The sequence below is a fragment of the Antechinus flavipes genome, chromosome 3, assembly GCF_016432865.1.
Source record: "Antechinus flavipes isolate AdamAnt ecotype Samford, QLD, Australia chromosome 3, AdamAnt_v2, whole genome shotgun sequence".
Classification (NCBI taxonomy): Eukaryota; Metazoa; Chordata; class Mammalia; order Dasyuromorphia; family Dasyuridae; genus Antechinus; species Antechinus flavipes.
Genome location: NC_067400.1, coordinates 387437931 through 387456118, shown reverse-complemented (window position 1 = coordinate 387456118; position 18188 = coordinate 387437931). Strand labels below are relative to the sequence as shown.

Sequence of the window (18188 nt, the reverse complement as noted above, 5' to 3'; positions counted from 1 at the left end):
TAAGCAGCATTTTATTTTGAATGTGAAACAGTTTAGTTCAAGAATATATACAATCAAATTTTGCCCCTGGGCATTTACATTTAAATTTATTTTATATATAATATACATATATGTGAAATTAAATTAATATACATGTATTATCTAATTCATCATGTTGCTACCTATAAAGCACTTATAGTTAATGGCTCCTAAAAAACCCAAGCTGCTTTTAAAACTCATATTGCAGGAGATTCTTTGAATTCTTGTGCTAATCTATATTTTTATCCTCATTTCCCACCAGTTCCAACCTTTTTTATTGAATTCTTTGAAACACAGAACAACTAAGAGAGTAGGAGAGTATTGAGGTGCCTTTGTGAGTTACTAAATAATAAGGATTCCATACATTTCACTCATTAGCAGAACTTGATTGGAAGAGCATAGGCAGCAACCTAATATGGCCAGGAATATGCTCAAAAATGTCTTTCCAACATTTTCCCAACATTTTTCCAATAGAAGCTCTTTTTTTATTTACAAGGCTTCTTTCAAAGAAAGCAAGTATTCACTGAGAAAGTAAATCCTATTGCATTCAAACATTTAGTATTCTTAATTGCTCTAATTAAGCCTATCACTCTTAATAAAAAAGCATTTTGAGGAAAGGGAAAGAAGCAATTAGGGGAAAGAGAAAAAAAAGAATGAAAAAATAAAATAAAAAGTTATACAACACCAGTGACCAAATTTCTATTCTCTGTGGACTTCTACTCCTTAGATTCTCTCCCCCCAACTCTTCCCTCTCTATTTTTACTATAGTTAATCTAGTTCTAGAGGTTCCCTGTGAGTAGGGTAGAATTAGATCCCTCAATGTCCTAAGGATTCCTGTATATTGTAAGAATTCCATTTTCAAGACACACAAACCAAATATTGACCCAAGTCACTTAATATTTCTCTAAATGTTGGACTACATAAGAAAATGCTTTTTATTTTAATAATAATCAAGCAGTGTTTCTAGATTTTTATTTTTATATAATATAGCTGACTTCTGAATTATATGCTACAAGACTATTTTTTGTACCTTATCTTTTACCACAACCTAAAACTGATTTTCTGGCTTTATGTTTTCCTTGACCTAACTGTTCTTCCTGAAAGAGATATCCAAGAAAAGCTTAAAATTCATCTTAATCCACGGTAAAGATTTTTTAATGATAATTTTAACTCAGATTTGATTCTCCTGATACAATAAATTCTTAATTTTCATTAGATAGAAAATTCTTATCTGAATATGCAGATCTTTTAAAATCATAGATCTCAGAGGCATGATGTATCATAAAGACCATTCTATCCAAATTTCTTGTTTTAATGATGAAGAAAATGAGGCCATAAATTGTTCATTTTTTTTCTCCTTTCCTGACATGCTACTTTATTTCCAGATGCTCTAATTCACTGCATGGTTGGGAACTATTTTGAAAGAGAGTGTTCCATTTTTATGACCAATGAACTGAATTTTTGTAAACTTAATCTTAACAGGTGAGTTCATTATAATTTCACATTTACTTATTTATATATTTCATATTTACAAAGTAAATCCTTTTATAAAACACAGAATGGTTGTTAAAGAAAATAATCATCCTCGATTAATCTGTTTTGTTTAAATAAGGATACCTTTTATTGTACTCACTAAATAGACACCACTTTAAATCAAGTCCCTTCCCAGAATCTTGGCATTTGATTATTTTCTACATAACTGGAGATCAAATATATATATATTATATATATATACATATATGTGAAATTAAATTAATATACATGTATTATCTAATTCATCATGTTGCTACCTATAAAGCACTTATAGTTAATGGCTCCTAAAAAACCCAAGCTGCTTTTTAAACTCATATTGCAGGAGATTCTTTGAATTCTTGTGCTAATCTATATTTTTATCCTCATTTCCCACCAGTTCCAACCTTTTTTATTGAATTCTTTGAAACACAGAACAACTAAGAGAGTAGGAGAGTATTGAGGTGCCTTTGTGAGTTACTAAATAATAAGGATTCCATACATTTCACTCATTAGCAGAACTTGACTGGAAGAGCATAGGCAGCAACCTAATATGGCCAGGAATATGCTCAAAAATGTTTTTCCAACATTTTCCCAACATTTTTCCAATAGAAGCTTTTTTTTATTTACAAGGCTTCTTTCAAAGAAAGCAAGTATTCACTGAGAAAGTAAATCCTATTGCATTCAAACATTTAGTATTCTTAATTGCTCTAATTAAGCCTATCATTCTTAATAAAAAAGCATTTTGAGGAAAGGGAAAGAAGCAATTAGGGGAAAGAGAAAAAAAAGAATGAAAAAATAAAATAAAAAGTTATACAACACCACTGACCAAATTTCTATTCTCTGTGGACTTCTACTCCTTAGATTCTCTCCCCCCAACTCTTCCCTCTCTATTTTTACTATAGTTAATCTAGTTCTAGAGGTTCCCTGTGAGTAGGGTAGAATTAGATCCCTCAATGTCCTAAGGATTCCTGTATATTGTAAGAATTCCATTTTCAAGACACACAAACCAAATATTGACCCAAGTCACTTAATATTTCTCTAAATGTTGGACTACATAAGAAAATGCTTTTTATTTTAATAATAATCAAGCAGTGTTTCTAGATTTTTATTTTTATATAATATAGCTGACTTCTGAATTATATGCTACAAGACTATTTTTTGTACCTTATCTTTTACCACAACCTAAAACTGATTTTCTGGCTTTATGTTTTCCTTGACCTAACTGTTCTTCCTGAAAGAGATATCCAAGAAAAGCTTAAAATTCATCTTAATCCACGGTGAAGATTTTTTAATGATAATTTTAACTCAGATTTGATTCTCCTGATACAATAAATTCTTAATTTTCATTAGATAGAAAATTCTTATCTGAATATGCAGATCTTTTAAAATCATAGATCTCAGAGGCATGATGTATCATAAAGACCATTCTATCCAAATTTCTTGTTTTAATGATGAAGAAAATGAGGCCATAAATTGTTCATTTTTTTTTCTCCTTTCCTGACATGCTACTTTATTTCCAGATGCTCTAGTTCACTGCATGGTTGGGAACTATTTTGAAAGAGAGTGTTCCATTTTTATGACCAATGAACTGAATTTTTGTAAACTTAATCTTAACAGGTGAGTTCATTATAATTTCACATTTACTTATTTATATATTTCATATTTACAAAGTAAATCCTTTTATAAAACACAGAATGGTTGTTAAAGAAAATAATCATCCTCAATTAATCTGTTTTGTTTAAATAAGGATACCTTTTATTGTACTCACTAAATAGACACCACTTTAAATCAAGTCCCTTCCCAGAATCTTGGCATTTGATTATTTTCTACATAACTGGAGATCAAATATATATATATTTATATATAGCAATTAAACTATAGAAGTTAGTAGTCTATCTAATTATGAGAAACAAAAGGTTGTGAATGTAAATTCATAAAGAATTAATTGTAGTTGCTGTATTTATGGTAGGGAAATTGAGCTTTCCTTCTCAGAAACATTTGGAAAAAAAATCTGATTTTCTAACAGTGAGTTCTCAAGGCAGCAAATGTGCTAAAGGAAAAAAAAATTGTTGCAAAGTGATAATGGCAGTGAATGTGATTTAACAGAAACACCTTTTTATTGAGAGCAATTAAATGCAAAGAATCTTTCTATTGTTTGTGGAAATTTCTGGGAAAAAGAAAATAATTTTATGCAGTTTTACCTGTTTTCTCACATCCAACAACTCAGAAAGTCTCTGGTTCTACAACAGAATTATTCATCTTACTTCGATGGGTAAATACAGTCTTATAGAGAGACAGGGAATGGTCTGTACTCATAACTTCAAATTTTAAAAATGCCACACCAATGAAAGGATAGCAAGGTGCTGCTTAGTAGAGTAGAGTAAGTTCTGCTTACTATCTCTGTATTCTTTGTCAAGTCAGCACAATATTCTGAATCTCAACTTTCTTATTTGTAAAATGACAGGACTGAATTAAATAGCTTATCAGGTCCCTTTTAAATTTAAAATGTGATTTTTAGAGATCTTTCTATATCTGATCTTGTTTCAAAATATCTCTTGTTAAGGAATTTGTATCTAAAATATAACTACAGTCACTAAATCATAATATAAGATTACCACAATTGCCTGAATTAGGTCTTGATTATTGAAATCATTTGTATCATACAGAATCTTCTTCTAATTAGCTCTAACAGCAACTTTGGAAAAATATAGTTTAACAAGGGGAAAAACATCATAGAGGGAAAAACTGCACAAAGAGATTAGATGATTTTCTCAAAGTCCTAAACTGAGTCAATGACTCAGCCAAAAATAAACCCTATACTTCCAGACTCTCAGGGGAAGTCCAACTGTTGCTAATTGAAAGTTGCTAGATGAATGGCCATTTTTACTATCCTTTTTACTCTCAGAAGCTAAAATGGTGGTTGGATTCCACTTTGGAGGGAATCCACTAATGGATTCCATTAGGCTACATCACTCCTATTTGACTGTAAACTATTTGGAAGGAGAGATGCTTGTCCTACAGAGCTTTGCATCCTTCACAGGACTATCATATGTGGCTCTTAAGTGTTTATGGATTGATGGTTTGGAGTGACCCTGGGAAAAATGGCCTAATGAGTCATTACTAAAACAGCTTCACATAAGGACAACAGGGGGATTTCTCTAGCCAATCCCAAGACTGAATTGAGAGTGGCCATGGGAGATTAGTTTGATTTGAAATATAATGTGGTGTGGAATTGGGCTTTTAATTCAGCCTTAAATTAGGATTTCTGGAATAAGGACTATTTAGGACCAGTTATATTAGGATCTCATGGTGACTTCAAACCTTTTCAACTCTCCCAATAATGTTGCCCCAGGTTAGATCAATTCTCAGATGTCATGTAGGACCTGGAATAATACTAAAATAGGAGAATCAACAGCCATTGGAGTGATTATTTTCTCCTATTCAATTTAGCTATTCCCAAGCCAAGTATGCTATGGGTTTTCCTGTAATCCAAGGTGAAACTGCTCTGGAACATTTCAGAATGTGTGGCTAAAGGAAGCAACACTTGGAATCTGAATGCTTACCCAGGGACGGAAGCTCAAGCCTGCATTGTGACCACTGTTAGGAGCTAAAAGCAGGTGTTCCTTCTGCCTCTTGCTGATAGATAACATAGCACTAATGCTCACTGAAGTAAGAAAAGGAATGGCATATGAAGCCACTCTGTCAACCTAATTCATGAGCAGCATCAGTTCTTCTTTACAGCAATTGTTTCATTGCTTCCATGGAATAAGTCTGAGACACATGGGCTAATTACAGGAAAATCAATGATAACCTTTGAAAATAGTTTGACCAGCTTCAACCAATTATAAAAAGCTCCAGTTCAGTCAATGTTAAAATAGCAACATTTTGCATATTCACATATCTTTTGTGCTAATGTTTCAAAATACCTTATAAACAAGAGAGAATTGCTAATGAGGAAATTGAGGAACATAGTGGTCAAACTACTTGCCCAATATTTACCATCAATTCACTGTATGAGCCAGAAAAAGGGGAAAAAAAATACAACCAAACAACATAATGCTTGAGGCTTTTCACTCTCCAGTTCCTTGTGCTAGAGAAAACTCTTCCAAAAAATAAGAGGAGGGCCTTAGGACTTTGTTGATATTGGCAACAGCAATCCATGGTCTTTGGTTTCAGTAAAAGGATATTTTTCAAAACTAATACAGTTCTGCCAGATACTACTACCCATGTAAGTATCAGAAACTGAAAAGAATAGACCTTATGTTCATTTAATCAGCCAGAACAATGGAAGAAAAGGGAACCAGGAAGGGGAGGTGATATAGGTACTCTCCTTTGGATGCCATTTTGGTATCTAATCCATTTTAATATTTTTGTTGTTATGTGGACATCAATAAATCAACAAGCATTATTATATCTCAGATGATATTAGTCAAGTATTTAATAAAGAAGTATTGCTCCTTAGACAGATGAGACAAAAAAATAATTTCAATAAGCCAGAAATAAATTATAAATGTACCTTTCTATATTAGAGTTATTCCTGGAAATCAAATTGTTTCCCTAATCATTTGTCTTATATCCTTACATTTTAATTCTGAAAGTATTGTTTCTAAATTTCAGTTCTAGCTTTAATTTTTCTGTGGCTTGTAATATTTAAAGTTAAAATTTACTTGATCCTGTCTGTACGCATTGTAGACTACTTTGTCAAGTCTTTAGGAACTTGTAAATACTCTAACACTGCTGGAGAAAGATGGGATCCTTTTTTTCCCCAACAGTTCAGTGGAACCGAGTTCACATGCTTCCATATGTGAGGACAGATATGAGTGAATGAAAAATATTTAAAAGTATCTGGATAAGTCCTAAAAGTGACCTGAAATGAATATCAGCTTAAATTTTTTTTTAAGTTCAAGATTTCTTTTAAAATTTATTGTTTAATCCTTTTTTCAGTGTAACACATTTTCTAAAAGTGAGGTTTCATCCTTGTATTATGTAGTTTAGATTTGTTCTAAAGGAATTTAAGAAAGATCAGATGAATTAAATGTGGCTCTGTTAGTAAGGAAATAGGAAGAGAAGGGTGTTGACTTTTGGCAAAGTTATCATGTAGGCCGTTAGTTTTTCTCACCTCCTGTTCTACTTTTTGTACACTAAACTTTTATTAGTTCTTTCGGTCACCCTCTCATTGATGATGATAATGATAATGAAGATGATAATGATGATGATGATGATGATGATGATGATGGCATTCATATCAATATCAAGAAATGAGAGAAGCTAGGAGGCATAATGGATATAGCACCAAGCCTGAAGTCAGGAAGATCTGAATTCAAATGTAGCTAAATTACTCACTAGCTGCATGACCTTGGACAAATCACTTAAACCCTATTTTCCTCAGTTCCTCATTTATAAAATGGAGACATACTGGAAAAGGAAACAGCAAACTACCTCAGTATCTTTGTCAAGAAAACATCATACAGTCCATGAGGTCTCATAGAGTTGGATATGACTGAACAGAAACAACATAATGAATTAAAGTTTGAAAAGGGCTCTATATACATGATCTTATTTTTTTTTTTGTTTTTTTTTTTACACAAGGCCTGTGAGATAGGTGATATCAGAAGAGAAATCATGTGTAAAGTGCTTTGTGAATTAAAGTGCTCTATGAATGCTATTATTACTACTATATAATAATAACATGACTAGTATATATTATATACAACTAGTATTAGTACTACTACTACAGAGTATTATTCCTATTTTATGGATGGGGAAAGTAAGGTCAGAGAGTAGTATGTGATTTGAACCCAGGTCTCTCCTCACACCATATCTAGCATGCTTTTCCATTACACTAAATTTTCTTTCAAAGAATTGTATAATTTAAACAAAATATTTCTTTAATATCCTAATTGAATAATGAGGAAAATGAGGTCCAAAATGGCTTGATGGCTTTTACTAGGACACATGGATGATAAGTATTAGAGCTAGGATTCAAAGCAAGAGTCTCTGCACTCTAACCCAGAGCTCCTTCCTTGATATCAGATAGTTCTGAAGATATTCTCTCCCCAGGATATTCCACAGCACTCTGCTTATACAGTTTCTGTGGTCTCATGTTTTACTGCATTACAGCTATATGTCTATATTGCAAACCCATTTTTATTTGTATCCTATGGTCCTAGACTTCATGAAGGTAAATTCTTGTCTTAATGATCGTGCTATTCTCCACAGTGTCTCATTCAACCATCCACTTAAATAACCACCCTATTTTGTTGGCCCTGGTGTTAAGCAAAGAATCCCTTTATAGAAAAACATCTTTTTTCATACTTATTTATCCAAATATATTGCTCTTAAGGGGAAGACAAGCACGTTGAAATTCAATTGTGTATGTATCACACTCTCTCTCTGTACAGGACAACAAAAATATCAATGGCAATATTATCTAACTTATGTCCACTGGTTTCTAAAGCTGGGAACAGAATGTTGGTTTATCAGTACTTATGATTAAACTTTAAAAGGTTATTTTTACATTTAAAAATGAACTTTCTCTCATTTTAATTTAAATGCTTAGGAAAAATAGATGGTCTGCTTTCATAATCAATTATTAATTGCAATTAGCAGATTCTCAGTTTATCTTTAATATCCTTTGCTAGACTCATCAACCAATTAAAAAAATTAGAATTTTTTTTGGTTGGGGTGGAGCATGGGGGGAGGGGTTGGGAAGTCCTACCCAACAATATACCTTCCCTACTGCAGCGCTTAAATCCCTTTATCCAATCACATCAGATATTCAATAAATGGCTAAATTTTCATGGATGAATATAGAAGTCATCCCTTATGTGGGGAAAGTGGATTAACTTCGACTTGTTTTGCTCTGGCAGGGGATAACTCTTCTCCCCTAACCCTGTAACCCCATTTTAGAAACATGGGTACTAGAATGCTCAGAAAGCAATTGATGCAAGTGAACAGGCTGTGTGTGAAAACTGGGTGGTAGGAAGTATTCTACAAAAATTCCAAAATACAGAACTAACCAGTAACCACAAAGCAGAAGAAGTACTAGCAGTAGGTTCTTGTTGACATGTTCAGCATATAAGACTCCACAGAGACACCCATCTGTCTGCAGAATTGTTTTTCATCTGGTCTCAAATTACTCGCTCTCCACAAAAGAAAGAAAAGGCAATGATGCACAAAATTTTTAATGGCTTCAGAGCCATGCATCATGCTATGCAACTATCCTATTTGGATGATTTGTTTCACAAACTGGTAGAGGAAAATAGGTCTAAGTAGAATGAAGAATAAATGACAATTATATTTGATTACTAAAAAAAAGATTAATGTGTCCAAAAGATACTGGGATTCCCCTCTTCCATTATGCCTGATTACCTCAGAAATGAAGTATGATATGGGGCCAAACAAACAACCACTTCCATCTTCCCACATCAATCTAGCATGTAGCCATTCATCACATGATACTAACATTTTGGAGGAAGAGGGCAGAGTAAGAAGGAACCCATTTGGAACAACAGTCAATGAAGTACCTATGCAAACAGTAATTGATATCCACAAAATACACCAATTTAATATTAGACAGTGCCTCACTAAAAAGAAAAAGATTAATATGATAATGGAATTGAAGCCTCTTCTCCGAGATCTGAGAGATTTTAATTTCCCAATGACAAAGTCAGGCACTCTGAAAAGTGTTCTAGTTTATTATTTTCTCTGATGATGTAAGAAATGATTTGGCAAATTCTAAGAAAATATAATAATTAGATATGTTTAGACAATACAACTTCTCATATTTAAATTAGAGAGATTTGGGAACCAGCTTTGTCCATGAAACAAATATAAAACTCTCCTATAATAGCAATGATGCCTAAATAGACAACAATATCCTGTACGAGTAGAGGTTAAAGTATTCTCCTAATCTAACATTCAGTAGATTATTAATTCAATTAATCTGCAGGTTTAGAGTCCTAAGGGGAAAGTCTGGGTTAAAAGATAAAGATTATAATAGTTAAGTTTAATTATATTAGCTAATGAAAATAAACTCTTTCCATGATCATGTAAACTTCAATTAATTTGAATTATTCTGAAATTATGAAGGAAAGATATTTACTGAGATCTTATTCTACCTTTCTATGTGTGATTGATGAAGGAAGAACAACTTAGAATCTGATAGTAGTCTTAACTTAAAAAAGCAGGAAAAAGAAAGTGTTGTACAATAATGACCCATCTGTTCTTATGTAATTGTTCCACCATTTACAAATAAATCAGCACCAGAACTATCTCTTCCTTGAATATGAAGTATACATTGACCGAATCAGGTCTCTAATATACTTCTATCTATCTGTCAGTATCTTATCTATTATCTAAGATGAATGGCAAACTATCAGCTTTCATCAATATTCACATTTTTTCCAAGTTCAGTTAATAACATAATGACTGAACAAACGTAATTGATGTCAGCAGCTTGGGTCAAAGCATATTGAGGGGCTTAGGATACCCAGAATTAGAGAGAAGGAAAGTAACACAATGATCCCATTTTGTCCTGTGAAGGCTAATCCCCAAAATTTCTGAAATGGGAGGGGGAGGAGAAACCATATCCTAAGGTTTTAGAGACATTCTAAATCTGACATAAACAGGTAATTCTCCAAGTATGACATAATTGCCATGTGGAAAAACAATAAAGCAAAATCATTTTTCAAGTAATGAAATTTACCATCCCCCAAGAGTGATTCAAGATACACCACCTTCCCAGCTGAGGATCTGATGGTAACATTTAGGGTTCTGAGGCTGCAGGATGTGCTACCTTAGTTTCACAATGTATATATAGCAAGGTTGATAAGGAAGTAACATGCTGATGTAGATAGTATGAAAATAAGGCTTCACATTGTTCACTTAAGGCACTAACATTTATTCAAACTGTGAGTGGGTTTAAAAAAGGCCTTGGGGGAAAAGGGGACACCATCACTTGACACCACTGACACATAAGGAAGCTTTTGATTATTATTAGACACAGATAATAGCTTTCACAAAAGTGAATTAATATTTATATATCAGTAAAATAAAAATTTTCTCATCATAAAGAAACTTAGTTTCTTGTAAATGAAGATTCAATTCAGCAAGAATTAACACTTCTATAAATAAATATTGGAGGGGAAAGTAAAACAATGCAAAACACTATCAGATAACCTAATGTTATTTAAAATGAACATGGTATTACTCGATAAAAAGGAATTCAAACATGCAGATAACCGGTGCTATAGGAACTGGGACAATCCTAACAAACCATATATTACAAAAGTCACCTTTATATCAACATGCTGACACACTGACAACACAAATATTGTATTTTCTACCTTAAAATATGCAGGTATAGGCATCAATGAGAAAGCATTTTTAATTCAATTCAATAAACATTCATTAAGTACTAGTGCTAAAGGACAGAAAAACAACACTGACCTGAAGAGTTTTCCCACATTTCCTACTTCTTTAATGGGAAGACAACTAACCAGTTTAAGTCAAGAGGTACCTTCAATTTTCTTTATTAAACATTATTGAAGAGGTTTTGTTTAATTTTCTTTTGGTTTGCTTTGTTTACCTGGGAAGGGCAGTGATTTTTCCCCATTTCTCCACACAGAATCTCCTTGGCCCATTACTCCCTCGCAGAGAAGCAAAGCCTTCATAGGGTATGCTGGAAGTGCCTGTGACAAACTGCCAGTGAAAGTAAAATAGGATAAGAAAATGAAATACGGTTCAGTGGAAAGAAAGGAAGAATGATCAGTTCTGTTTAAAGTTGTTGAACAAGACCAACGTGCTGTTTCCTGCTGGCATCATTCTTAGGCCCTAATTATTATATCGAATGGGGTTTTGGCACAGAATAATCTTCGCACAGAAATTCTAACATTGAGCCAGAGAAGAATGAAAGATTTGTAATACTAAAAGAAGGGGCAAAATTAAATATAGAATATTGGGTAAACAGTATTTATAAAATGGCCTAATGTTAACTATAACCTCCTGAGAGGTGGAAACACATCAGAGCTCTTTTAATCTCTTACCCTGCTTTGGGAGGAAGGGGAAATGATAAAAAAAAAAAAAATTAGCAGTTGGTGCATCCTGTATGTCCCAAAAAATGAGTTAAGTCCCCTGAATCCAGTATTTTACTGAAGAAGAGGGCACAGTTGCATTGTATACAGAGAAGAAGTCTTGAAATCAGGAAAACTTGGTTTTATGCCCTGCTTCTGCCATATATTGGTTCTGTGATTTTGAGCAAAATCATTTTATTTTTCAATGCTCTTAGCAACCCTCTAAGGATGATAAATTGCTGAAAAGGTGCCAACCTGCATTAATAGAGAGTTTCCTCCTCCAGAGACTTTCCTATATCAATGAAATTATAGATTCAGTCCCTGGACTATTTAGGTTTATATTATGTCTTTGATGCTTTTATGGCTTGAAACAGTTTCTCTTACCTGTAACAACCTTAGTCGTTGTTCATTGTTGAATCTTTCTACAGCAGCCCAGAACCACCTGATTACAATATGATTGTCATGATATCCTATCAAAGCAAGAACAAGAATCCATGTTATTTTAATTCTAATTTAAGCTATGAAGAAACATGTTTAAAAAATTCCCAAACATTCAAAAACAAATTATCATCTCAGTTTCTTCAAAAGCAGGAAAATGATTCCCGCCTCAAACTACATAGATATATGATAACATGAAAAGAATAATGGACTTGGGATCAGAAGACCTGGTTTCAAATCTTGGACCTGCCAGTGGTTTAGCCACATGACCTTGAGTAAACCACAGTCTTTAGGCCTTTGCTTACTCATCTCTTCCACAGGTTCATCTTATCTGACTACAAAACAGATCTACTGAAAATCCCTTCAGAAAAAAAGGGGTGAATGAGGTTGTCCTCCTACCCACTATTATTAACAGCGCTTATGATCAGATCTCTATCTGGGAAAAACCTTCCTCTCCTGCTATCTGACTGAGTCAGGAAATAAAGAAGGTGGCCCTCACCCATTCCCTGTGTGAGTGTACCTATTTTGGTTCACAAACTTTATAGTTTAAATATATTTCCAAGTATAAACTTGGAAAAAAGCTGTTTATTTCCTCTTCAAGAATGAACATATTTATAAAATATACATGGTAACATCAATTTGAACCAGTTTTCCCCTATAACTCCATCATTATGAGTTGATTGATATTTAGTACAGAGAAAACCAAGTTGAGGGAAAGTGTACTAACTAGTAAAACACATTAGTTAATAAGTTAATTTTGGTGATGGAATACTGTGTACAGATTACATGAGAAAACCAAAAAATAGTTCATAGAATCACAGAGCTAGAAGGGACATTGGAGGTGATCTGGCAAAAGCCCTTCATTTTATAAATAAGGAAACTGGCATTCAGGGAAGTTAAATGACTTTGCCCAAGATAACATAGGAGACAAAGAAAGAATTTAAAAGACTGGTCCTTTGACTTCAAATACAAAGCTCTTTCGACTCTTTCACAATACTCTTCCTACTTGGTTGAATATTAAAACTTAGAGAAGAAATGATAAAAGTAGAAACTTGAAATTGCTTCTGGGGGATGAGAACAAATTTTAGCCTAGAGTTGGTGTGACAGGATCAAAGAACTCTTTTCTTCTCTCAAGTCATGGAAAACTAAAGATTTATAGTTTAGGGGATATGGTTTAGCTTTTAAAGGAGCTGTCCCAAAGTGGAATGGGCTGCCTCTATAGGTGGGTTCCTCCACATGATGGTTCTCAAGCAGAGTCTGAAGGACCATTAATTGGGCATGTTATTGATAGAAATTCCTTCTGGAATAGTGTAGATGGTACTAGATGTTTATGTAAGTTCCTTCTGACTCTTAAATTTTGTTTTTCTGTGACCTGGAAGCAACTAATTTTTAGGGTCATCTTTAAGAAAATACTATAGTAAGTACTTGGGAATGGCCATATTGTTTTGTTAATTAATTTCCATTTTAAATTATCATTTTCCTTTGAACTTAAAGAGTTTTATTGCTATGAAAAATTTTGGCAAAGATTTTAGCTTTTCCAAGATTGAATTTAATGCTTACCTAAAGTCAAGCTTTATAATTTTACCTTTGGTTTTATTTTTTTTAATTAGGTCCTATATCATTGCAAATTAAATTCTAAGGCACTTGTATAAATTATTTGAAGATTTGGGTAGACTGAAATAGCAATTTCTAAATTATTTGTCTATAATATATATCTATAACTGATAATCTATCCAAATTATCTATTTGGAATATCCATATAGTTATTCCAAAATATCTGTTTGTCTGTCTGCCACATATTAGATAAATAGAAATACTGCATCATGGCAGGAAGAAATTTCAATTGGCTTTCTGGGAAAAAAAAGATGTTCTCACGACACAATTTTAAATTTAATCTGCAGTATTAACATTTCCCTTATCACTTTAATTTTCTAGACAATGAAAAAACAATAAAACAATCCCCAAAATGTAGCATTTACTGATTTCCTAGATAAAAATGTTCACACTGAAAATTTAGTAATTGGCTCTTTGAAGCCTGTATAAACTCCTTCTAGCACATCTCTTTATAGTGAATAAGACATGCCCTTGGAGTAAGTATGAGCTGAGTTCAAGTTCATTTTATCCCTCTCAGTGTTCCCAAACAACTCTTTAAGACTGGTTGCATTGGGTAGAAGGTGATTCCGTAGTGGGAGTTCCCCTTCCCAGATGAGATTACAGGTGGAGAGGAAAGGGGAAAAAAAAGTATTAGATAACACAACTTTGAGTCAAACAATGAATCAAAACTTTTTGATCTGGAAGCCCAGGTGTGGCTCTTAAAGTTCCATAGGAGTAGAGGGAGGGATGGGCTGGAGGTGGCTAGCTAGTGATTCTCTGCTTCAAAGCAATTACTTAGTGTTCACATAATGATGTTTCCTCACTACCAATTAGTTATGACATACTTGGGTGGTATGTAAATGGCATTTCCCTTGTTTGCTAGATGAGGAAACTAGGGAAAGAGGGAATGTGACTTGCTCAAGATCTCCTAAAGGATGTTTCAGATCTTTGAGTAGAAATGTTCTCAGCATTCTGATTCAGACCAAAATGCCAACCCAAATCCCTTCCTCTGATTAAAGGCTTCAAACTCAGACAGTTTCACCTCCTCTATATTCTGTGTTGTTTCTCCAGTCACTTAAATCTATTTCAGCAGTTCCAGCAATGACCAGTTCCAGTTCTCTTGCATCAAAGACAGACACCAGTCTAGCATCCACTACCTGTGAAAGGAAGAGAGTTCAAAGAGATGATTCAGGGAAATCCCTTTTGTGAATGAGCCTCTAGAGAAGAATGGTATTGGGAGGAGGAATTTAGCAAATAGTTCTGAACATCCCTTTTCTAGATTAATCAATCAACAAGCATTTTTCATTTATTTATAAAAATTTATAGATTACATTTATATACAAATTTTGTATACAAGTAAGCTATTATAAAGGTATAATTTTAATACATAGCATTGGTATCTACCACCACATCATCATCATAATAACTAACATTTATATAGCACTTACTATGTGCCAGTGACTATGCTAAGCCACTTTATAAATATTATCTCATTTGATCCTCACAATAACTCTGCAATAGGTACAATCATTATCCCTGTTTTACATATGAGGAAACTGAGGTGACTTCTCCAACATCATATAGGAAGGAAGTGTCTGAGATTGGATTTGAACTCAGATTTTCAATACTCCTAGCCCAGCACAGCATCCGCTGCTCGACATAGCTGTCCCTATGTGTCAACATGACAACGGATCATAGCATCATCATTTTCGATGATTTAGAGGCCATCATTTGTGAGATGAGGAAACTGAGACCCAGGGAAGTTAAATAACTTGCCATTTGTAAGTGATAGAGCCACTCAAGTTTCATGAGTCTGAGTTTATTTCTGTTCCCTGTGTGGGGGAAGCACAGATAGGTTGTGATTGTCCTGTATATAGACTTCTCAAACTCAACAGGTATAAAATACAACTCATCATTCTTCTTGTTCTCTCCACTCTTCTGATCTTTTCTGTTAATATTGAGGGCCACCATCCTCCCAGTCACCCAGTCTCATCATGTAATCTTTCCTATTTACCCTACCTAGCCAATCAGTTTCTATGACTTATCATTTCTACTTTCAAAACGTCTTTCCTTAGAATCCCCTGGTTTTTTTTATTAAAGTTTTTTTATTTTCAAAACACATGCATAGATAATTCTTCAGCACTGACCCTTGCAAAACCTTGTATTCCAAATTTTACCCCCTTCCCCTAGCCCCTCCTCTAGATGGTACGTAATCCAATATATGTTAAACATGTGCAATTCTTCTATACATATTTCTACAATTATAGTGCTGCACTCAATCAATCAGATCAAAAAGGGAAAAAAGTGAGAAAGAAAACAAAATCCAAGCAAACAACAACAAGATCCCCTGTTTTTCTACTCACCAAGGCAACAACCTGGTGTAGGGCTTCATTATCTCAAAACTAAACTATTGCAATAGTCTTCTGGTTGGTCTTCCTGCCTCAAGTCTCTCCACACTACAGTTCTTCCTCCATTTATCTGTCAAAATGATCTTCTTAAAGTGTGAGTCTAACTATATTACTCTCCTTCTCCCTCATTCAATAAACTCTTGTGGCTTCCTTTTATCTCCAGTATAAAATTCTTCACAACCTGACTTCTTTCTACCTTTCTAGTCTTCTTATACTTTAATCTACTCCATATACTCTATATTTCAGCAATGCTGGATTTCTTTTTGGTTTTGATAGATAACATAGCATCTCCCAACTGTTCCTTCTTCATTGACTGTCCCCCATGTCTAGGCTACTTTTCCCATCTCTGACTCCTGGCTTTTCTGGCTAGGAAGACTCAGCTCAAACCCTACCTTCTGTAGTAATCCTTTTTCAGTATCTCTTCTTCATAGACTGTTACTGCTTTCCCATAGAGACTATCCCCATTTTCACTGCATATGTCTTGTATCTACATGGTTACTTATATGAGGTCTCTACCATTATAATGTGAGCTACTGTGGAGAAAGGGCATTTTCCCCCCCATCTTTCTTTGTTTCTCTAGTGTTTAGTGTTGTGCCTGGAACAAAGAAAGCATTTAATAAAAGTTTGTTGACTGGCTGACTCTTTTGCTGGAGGGGAAACTCACATCTATGAGACCACATATCCATAGCAGTATTAGGGAAATTTTAGTTAAATCAAAATACTCCCTTCTCAGAGTCAGAAGTTTCCATACTACAAAATAATGATTGGTTCAATCTGCTTCTCTTTTCTAAAAAGGATCTTAGTGGCTTCGAAAGTAAAAACCTCATGGAACATATAACTAGTTTGTTCTGACCATTAGGTGTGATCATTTCACACCCTCAAGCATGAGATTCGATTACCCATATCTTAGCATGCATGACTTAAAAAGATATTAGTGGTCATTAAATCATCAAATCCTATTTAAATTCTAGTCAAAACATTGAACTCAAAGACCTCTTGAACCAGAGAATTCCATGAATTCAACAATCCACCCAACCTACCCACCCCATTTTTTTCAGAAAAATTTTCTTACAATCAAAGAATATTCCCCATAAAGTTAATTTTAATAATAAATGTTTTATGTAAAAAGAAAATACTTCATACCAGTAGAGATAAAATGTGATATCTGTGGACACAAAAAATAGATTTTGACATCTGTAGAAACCAAAATTCAAAGCATGCACCCCAAGGCCCAATTTCTTTACCTCATAAAAACCTCGTACTAAGCTTTCTGTTTGTTGTACAACACCCCTCTCAATCCTCCATTTCACCATTCTTTCGATGTATTCTTTCTTGTTCTTCTCTGTGACTGGGATATTGGCACCCCCTGGTTTTAATTCTCGTTCAGTGATCTTGGAACAAATATGTATTTATATAAGTATCTTCAATGGAGTTAAAGTATTGCAAAAGAAACCATTACCAATAGCATGAAAACACTTTACCTTATTTTATATAATTACAGATATCTCTATAGTATAAAAATTGTGTCTTTCATACTTTATTTACAAGAGACCCTTACCCAATGTTATATACACAGTGAGCACTCAGTAAATCTCATATAGCTGATTATCTGTACTTATTTTTAATTCTCATTAAACCATACATCCATTAGCAGATTCCTTTCAATTAGCCTGACTTTGAGACTCTGGCTGTTTGCCATCTGAATGACTGATGAGGTCTTTTAATAAATCCTAATATGGTCTAGCACTTATGATGTATTGTTATCTAATGTTTAAATGAGGATTTAACTTTGATATTAATATTAATTTAAATTGATATTTTTGTTATTTTTATTTTTATATATTATTTATATCCAGATGAAGACCAAAGTTTAAAATATAGTATGAATTCTGGTAAAATAATTAAAAAACCTAACAACTAAGTATATTAATGAAAGAAATCACTGAGGCCCCATCCACACTAATGCTGGGAGAATAATATATACCAATGCTACAAATTCTATTTTGTACATCTATGATTCTATTCATTTTACAACTGAATTTTCCTGTCTGATTTGTAGCTGGATATAAAAATGTATTTAATATGTGGGTTCCATAAAAATGAGAACTTTAAAAATTTATTAGAAATATAGAAAGTAGCTCATATC

At 33.5% G+C, this 18188-nt stretch overlaps 1 protein-coding gene across 1 annotated transcript in view; it reads right to left on the bottom strand.

Annotated features, from left to right (window-relative positions):
* The window catches only part of HECW2 (HECT, C2 and WW domain containing E3 ubiquitin protein ligase 2), a 295562-nt gene that overhangs the window by 8726 nt on the left and 268648 nt on the right, over positions 1 to 18188 (bottom strand). The window contains exons 24-27 of the mRNA XM_051985971.1: positions 17287 to 17433; positions 14677 to 14791; positions 11988 to 12073; positions 11120 to 11232 (exon numbers count right to left, since the gene is read on the bottom strand). Of these exons, the coding sequence (XP_051841931.1) occupies positions 11120 to 11232; positions 11988 to 12073; positions 14677 to 14791; positions 17287 to 17433 (461 nt within the window). The remainder of the gene's footprint in view (positions 1 to 11119; positions 11233 to 11987; positions 12074 to 14676; positions 14792 to 17286; positions 17434 to 18188) is intronic.